Source organism: Spinacia oleracea, chromosome 2 (assembly GCF_020520425.1).
Source record: "Spinacia oleracea cultivar Varoflay chromosome 2, BTI_SOV_V1, whole genome shotgun sequence".
NCBI lineage: Eukaryota > Viridiplantae > Streptophyta > Magnoliopsida > Caryophyllales > Amaranthaceae > Spinacia > Spinacia oleracea.
Genome location: NC_079488.1, coordinates 4,673,612 through 4,680,615, shown reverse-complemented (window position 1 = coordinate 4,680,615; position 7,004 = coordinate 4,673,612). Strand labels below are relative to the sequence as shown.

Sequence of the window (7,004 nt, the reverse complement as noted above, 5' to 3'; positions counted from 1 at the left end):
TCCAAACTAAGAGACTCCATGGGCCATGGCCCATAGACTAACGATGATTTAAAAACAAGGCTCAAGCCCACGGGCCTTTGACATAAAATTCTAAGCCCATGGATCTTTGTGCCGAGTCAGGTTGCGGCGTCGTGCCTAAGTCTACTTTTCCAAATTTAGCCTGTCGGGTCGTGCAGTACCTTGTCGTGCTTTTTCCAAAAAAAATGTTGCTCAGACTCTGACCACGGCCTACACCTTCATGCTCGTGTCGGGCCAAGATATTTTCGTATCGGGTATCGAGCCGGAACATTCCATAACCATCTACTATAATAAGCATGGCATTATGGGCTTATGGCAATGCCACTCCGGTTGCTTGTAAAAAATAAAATTCCCTTGCAATACTTCAAGAATTAATAAAATTGACAATACTTGTCCATGATTACAATTAATTAGAGTAAAATTGTAGGAGGAGGTAAAATTCAAGAAATATAATAAGAGTACAACTACCAACATAGAGTTGGCTCAACTAGTAAGGAACTTGATACCACTCAAGGGAGGTATCAGGTTCAAGCCTCGCCGTATGCAAAAACTCTTATTCTGAAACTCACCCACCACAAGCAAGGTGTGCGACACAGATCAGAACCAGATGTAGTCGGATCAAAATGAAGACTTAACAACTAACAAGTGGTAAAATCATGTTGCATATTTGATGAATTTCACAATTTAAGTTTCTCCATTGATCATATCCTCCTTCATAGATTCAAACCTCCCACCTTTTTCTGAGAACTTAGTACTCGAATACAGCTTCAAATAGTCCTGAAACCGGTAGCTCACAGGATACAACAGTTTCTCAGCAGGAGAAATAACAGCATCCCCTGCAGGATTGTAAAACGTGGCAACTGATAGTCGACTCCCAGATTTTCCTGTCATAACACGATGCAGAACACTCTTGTACCTGTTACAATAACCAAAAATACATAAACTAGACTAGAACGAGTTAATCTTTGTCCTTATATAATATTAGCCCCCATTATATATATTGCTGATGGGATTTCTTAATTAAAACATGTTCGAGCAAAGTTCTAAGTGCTAGTCTTGATTAATAATATATAGCCATATTTATCAACCCAAGCACACCAATGTAAATGCCCCACTTGGCCTAGACCTGATCAAATGGCGGGCCGGGCCGGGTTCGGACCGGGCCAAGCGAATAAAAATATGCCCATTATGTTGAGCCGGGCCGGGCCAAGTTTCGGGTCAATTTTTGTGCCCAAAACCCGCTATTTCGGGCCAAAATTAGCGCCTTTTCGGACCATTTTCGGGCCGGGCCAAATTTATAACTAAAATTGTTGTTTTACGTTGTCCAAAGGCCGTAATTTTTTAAAAAAGTTCGGGCCGGGCCCGAAAAAGAGGGCCGAAATATTCTCCCAAAACCCGCAATTTTTCGGGCCGGGTCGGGCCAGCGGGTCGGACCCATGATGATCAGCTCTAACTTGGCCCAATAACTTAAGCGGTTAAGCCTATGTCATTTATTACATTATACTAAAACATACACCAGAAATGATACATGTCACTTCTTGGTGTAAAATTTTTCTGCCAAAAAAATTTCCTAAAAAATCTATATTTTAGTACTTTGTTTATTTTCTATCTTTATTAATTGTTTTTATATGGATTTTTTTATATATATATATATATATATAGATTATTGAAATAATATATGCCACATAATAATTTGCTAAAAATGTTTTTGGTAATATTTTCGTATTAATAATGGAAAATACATTTATTCAAAATTGTGGTCAAATCAACATATTAGTATATCGAATATTGTCGTCAAATTAGCGTATCAAGTATATATATAAAATACGTAATAAGTAGCATATATAGTTCGTATTAAGTATGTTCAAGATTTATTAATTATGCAGTAATTTTTCGGAGTGACATAATTCAACCAAATATATTACGTTATAGTGTTAAAAATTTGTCAAATAATTTAAAAATATACGTGCATGCACGAGATCTAATATAGTGTTCAATATATGTAGCACATATGTATATTTAGGATATTCAACGTATCATATTTCTAACAGTACCTTCCGTTGCTGAGAACCTCTATTTGATCACCCGTGTTGATGAAGATCGTGTTGTTCTTAGAAGGCGGTATCTTAAACCATTTTCGGTCTTTGTAAAACTCGAGTCCCGGGACTTGATCGTCCTGCAGTAAGAGAATGATCCCGCCTGCATCGGTGTGCTCGCGAAGGCCTCTGACGAGTTCAGGGTTCGGACATTCAGGGTATTTTGCTACCTTTGTACCAACTGCAGGGCCTTTGGTTCCTGAGAATGATTTCTTTATGTGGTCTTTTTCTAGACCAAGGTTTTCACACATTAGTTCTGATAGTTTTTCTGCTACTTTTACTAGTTGATCAATGTAGCTGTCCATTGTGTTCCTGCAGATTAAGTAGAAATTGGCAGTTATTACTATGATATAGATGATCAAATTGGCTAGTTAAGAAAACAGTTTCAATTCTGAACAAAGTACATTGCATTATTTAATTCAGCCAATACCTACATCAAAATGGATGGAAATCCAAGTCAATATTTATGGGCTTAAAGCAACAAATTGCCTTTGGAAATAAAGATGGCCAACAAGGCTGGTTGTGTGGGACATGGGTGGATTTGGTGTGTTGTGGGTCGGGGATAGTTGACACACGACCTGCCTCAGTGAAAGTCAAGGTGGGTCGAGTCGTGGGTTTTTGTCGGAAAAATGGACGCAATACGTGATGGGTCAAGGGTTACGTGGGTCCTGGACTCGTGGGTTGTGGTAGGTTGTGTGGGTCGAGTGGGTCTGATGCGTTTGTGGGTTACGACATGTTTTGGTACATTGTATGGATCGAGTTGGTCTGATAGGTTTGGTGGATTACAACATATTTTGGGGCATGTTGTGGCTTTGACGGGTCATGTGGGTTTAGACGAGTTTTAGGATTATGATGTGGGTCATGTGGTTTCGGTGGGTTTGGAGGATTACTTAAGCGTTAAAAATTTACAAATTTTATGTGAAGTTAAATTAATTATTTTTTATGTTATTGACATACTCATGTAAATATAGTTAATGTATATACAAACAATGAAGTTAAAATTTATTAGCATTTTAAACATACAAAATAGTTTAAATGTCGGGTGGGTCATGATGGGGCTTGGTGGGTCGTGGGTCGGGGATAGTTGACACATGACCCGCCTTAGTGAAAGTCACGGTGGTTTGGGTCGTTGATTGTGTCTGAAAAAATAATACGTGATGGGTCATGAATCATGATGGGTTGTGCGGATTGAGTGGGTCCGATGGATTTGGTGGGTTACGATAGGTTTTGGGGCCTCATGTGGCTCCGATAGGTCGGGGGATTTAAACAAGTTTTAGGAGCAAATGTTGTTTAGGTGGGTTTTAGGAGCTGACGAATTTTATGGGAACTTAAAATAATTATTTTTTATGCTATTGACATACTCACGTAAATGTACGTAGTTAATTAAATAATAAAATTAAAATTTATTAGCATTTTCATCATACAAAATAGTTTAAATTAGGATGTCTGGTCGGGTGGGTCGCAAAGTTAGGTGGGTAGGGTTCGTGTGTTGGGCGGGTTGTGTTTTGTGGGTCGGGTATGTCGGATCCGGTGGGGTAGTTCGAAATGAGCTGTGTTAGAAAAACTCAACCCACGACACCTTTTAAAAAAAAAACCAGATTGGACGGGTTGTGTCATGGATGACAAATTTGTCCGACCCACGTGATCCAGCCTTGTGAAAATCATCATCCTTATTGCATTACTGATAGAGAAAACATGTTCATCATTCTAACAATGCAGATGGATCAAATTAATGTTCATGGTAATGCGATCTCAAGATAAAATAAACAACTATTTACGTACGTACGTAGTATAACACCATATTATTATGGACTGGAAAACATAAATTAAAGAATCACCAATTGTTTAATTATACTAACCGAAAATCTTCAGAGAAATCACCAAAATCATTCATGTTAGACTTGGGGCGATGCATAATGAAGAAGCTGCTTTCCCAATCTGTGCTAGAAGCGTTCTCTTTGTTCTCCAAAGCCTTGCTAATATCTGACTCGAAGAACCCATCTTTCAAGTTTTCCTCATAATATTTGTTTATAAACTGCTTCACTTTGTCCATTAACTCTTTCTCAATTCCATGATTTTCTATCTGTAATTTGTAACAAACTAACAATTCATTATGATTATTACACAATACGTAATAGTTGACGAATACGGGTACCACAAAATACTAAAAAAATCAGACTATATCAGAAGAAATAAAAAACACTCACATCAAATATTTAGAACATACCAGATTATACCAAACCAGACCAGACCAAAAATTAAAAAGAATCAGATCAGTTCAAGAGAAGAGAACAAGGTTTAAGGTACATTATTGATTTAGTACTCACTTTTCTATCGTTTCAAAAACTCGATGAATCACACATGTATTTGATTTAGATTGTTACGTAGTACGAAGTAGTTGGTACTTTTGAAATATTTGGTAAAAATAAAATACGGAGTATATGTTCACACATATACCAGATTGTTACATAGTACGGAGTATATGTTTACTTTTGAAATATTTGGTAAAAATACTTTGTTTTCTCACGTGAATAATGTATTTTGTCCACATAATTTGCAAATGCGTGTTTTCCTTACGAACTTTTTATAGACTTTATCGGAGAAATTAGTTGATCTCTGTTGATATATTCATTGATCAGAAAAATCAGACTAGATCAGATCAAATCATATCAGAAAAAAATAGTTACATAAAACATTCATACTACTCCGTAGATCAGATCAAAAACTAGAAAAATCAGATCAAAAATTAGAAAAATCAGATCAGATCAGGTGAAGAGAACAACGACTTACTTGAAAAAAGCCCCAATTTTCGCAAGCGTGATGGAGGAGTGCTAGTGTCTCACTTCTTTTCTCACCTTCAAGCTCACCAAAGTTAATAGTTGGCATTTCCATTTTTACTCTCTTGTGTTGATGAAATGTGGCTAGAATGAGGAAATAGCTATTTATAGGAAATAAATAATATTCACTTTTATTTAAGAAAATACTTGCATTACTTATAACCTTGAACAAATATCTATGAACCGTGATCTTTGGGGTGTTAGATTCTGCGTTAAGGTAGTTATATACTGTAAAAACTGGGTCCAAATTCAACTAATGGTCTCCTTTTGTCAAGTGGTTGATAAATAACTAATTAATTACATATTTGTAGCTTAATATATAATTTGATTTTTCTTTTTAGCCTATAGTTGCTATATTATTCCAAAGTTCTGGTTATTTTTATTGGAATAAACATGAATCTGTGTGCTGATAAGTGCTAACAGTGTGATATGTCCCTCTTTATCCGTCATTGGTTTAGCTTAATTTTACCAAACAAATAATCAATAATTAGCTTTACTAAAAGCATACGTTTGCTTTATAAATTTTTAAAAAGTCCAAAGTCTATGATTCATTTTCTGGGGTCTAAATTAGTTGTTGGTACAAATGAATAACAAGGGCAATATAAGTTACAAATTAATAGGGGTGGGAAAATTCGAATATGAGACTTATTGACCCTCGTTTGAATTATTAGGTCAAAACATCGTTGGTGTTATGGTCTCGATTAATAGCCAAAATTAATTTTACTATCTTTCTCTAGTTAAGATTATGTGGAGTACATAAAATCTCATTTAATGAGTTATAATGATGGTTAAGTTTAGATAATTTCAAAGAAACTAAGATAAATCAAACACAAATTCTTGTGAAAAGCCATCTGGCAGCTAGAGACCACATGCCACATCACCCATCTCTTACTATGTTAATATATAATTGAGCATGGTCTCACTAAAATAGTCAATTAAATATCATACGATCTAATAAGAGACTAATTGTAAATCTAAAAAATGATATTCGTCATATAGAATACTTCATATAAGAACTTGAAATGCCTTAGCTATTAATTTCATAAATTATAAGTAGTCTTCTTTCGTAGTAATTGTATTTCGTATGTCAATTCTGTCCAGGCGGAATCCAACCTTTTTCTTTTGTTAGGGTGATAATTATGAATTTAACAAAATTCAAGCTTTTTCTAGAGTTTCAGGACAAAGTGGTTGCTACGTTATATCGTCTTATTTCCACTTATTTAAAAAATAAAGAAAAGTATTGTGAAAAGAACACAACAACTTTGTCTTTGTCCTGAAACCCAAAAAGGCACTAGCTTTCTTTAGTTGAGAATTGCTAGGTAAAGCGAAGTTCAGACAAATAAGTTCAGTTTTGGAAAAATAATGGTTATCGCAGTTTAATTCTCAACTAAAAAACACGAAGTATATTAAATTTCAGAAAATATGAAATGGGCTTGAACGACCCATTAAGAAGTAGGAGAGTTTGGTTCATTTATAAGTCCAACATAGGTTCCACACTAAAGCTTATAAGGTGGTATTTTCTCCCCTCTTTCTCTTGTTAGAATATGCCTTGAATAGGTCAAATTCCCTTTCTGCAACGCTTCAGCACGGTGATCTCCTTTACGTTAGTTATTTGGGCCTATTTTCTGGGCAATTTTTCGCAATTGTCTAGAGAGTATTGTATAAATTCTTTAGTTATAATCTACGGATTTTTCATGAAATACCCCCGAATTTTGGCGTAATTCACCAAATGCCCCTCGACTTTCAGAAATTCACCAAATGCCCCTCACAAATGACTTAATACCCAAAATACCCTTACTAATGACGCGCCGTTAGTCCTCCGTTAGCCTAATTTTTAAACTCACCAAATACCCCTATTTTATTACTTATTTCACATAATACCCCTATTATGAAACTTAATTCACCAAATACCCATAACTGAAAATTACCCATTTTGATGCTCAACGGTTAGTTTTTGTGTTTGAAAATTAGTCGTTGCTTATTGTTTGCTTATAAAAACCCCTTTTCTGACTATTTATATTGTTTTGTTAATTTCTTATCACTTTTGTCATGA

The 7,004-nt window shown here is 35.4% G+C and overlaps 1 protein-coding gene across 1 annotated transcript; it reads right to left on the bottom strand.

Annotated features, from left to right (window-relative positions):
- Window positions 1-352: 352 nt before the first annotated feature.
- On the bottom strand, window positions 353-5,153 carry LOC110779136 (1-aminocyclopropane-1-carboxylate oxidase 1). Its single transcript, XM_021983664.2, has 4 exons — window positions 4,905-5,153; window positions 3,974-4,197; window positions 2,073-2,426; window positions 353-934 (listed from the first exon to the last, which is right to left on the bottom strand). The coding sequence occupies exons 1-4, from the start codon at window positions 5,004-5,006 to the stop codon at window positions 703-705; spliced, it is 912 nt and encodes a 303-aa protein (XP_021839356.1). The 5' UTR covers window positions 5,007-5,153; the 3' UTR covers window positions 353-702.
- Window positions 5,154-7,004: the final 1,851 nt, after the last annotated feature.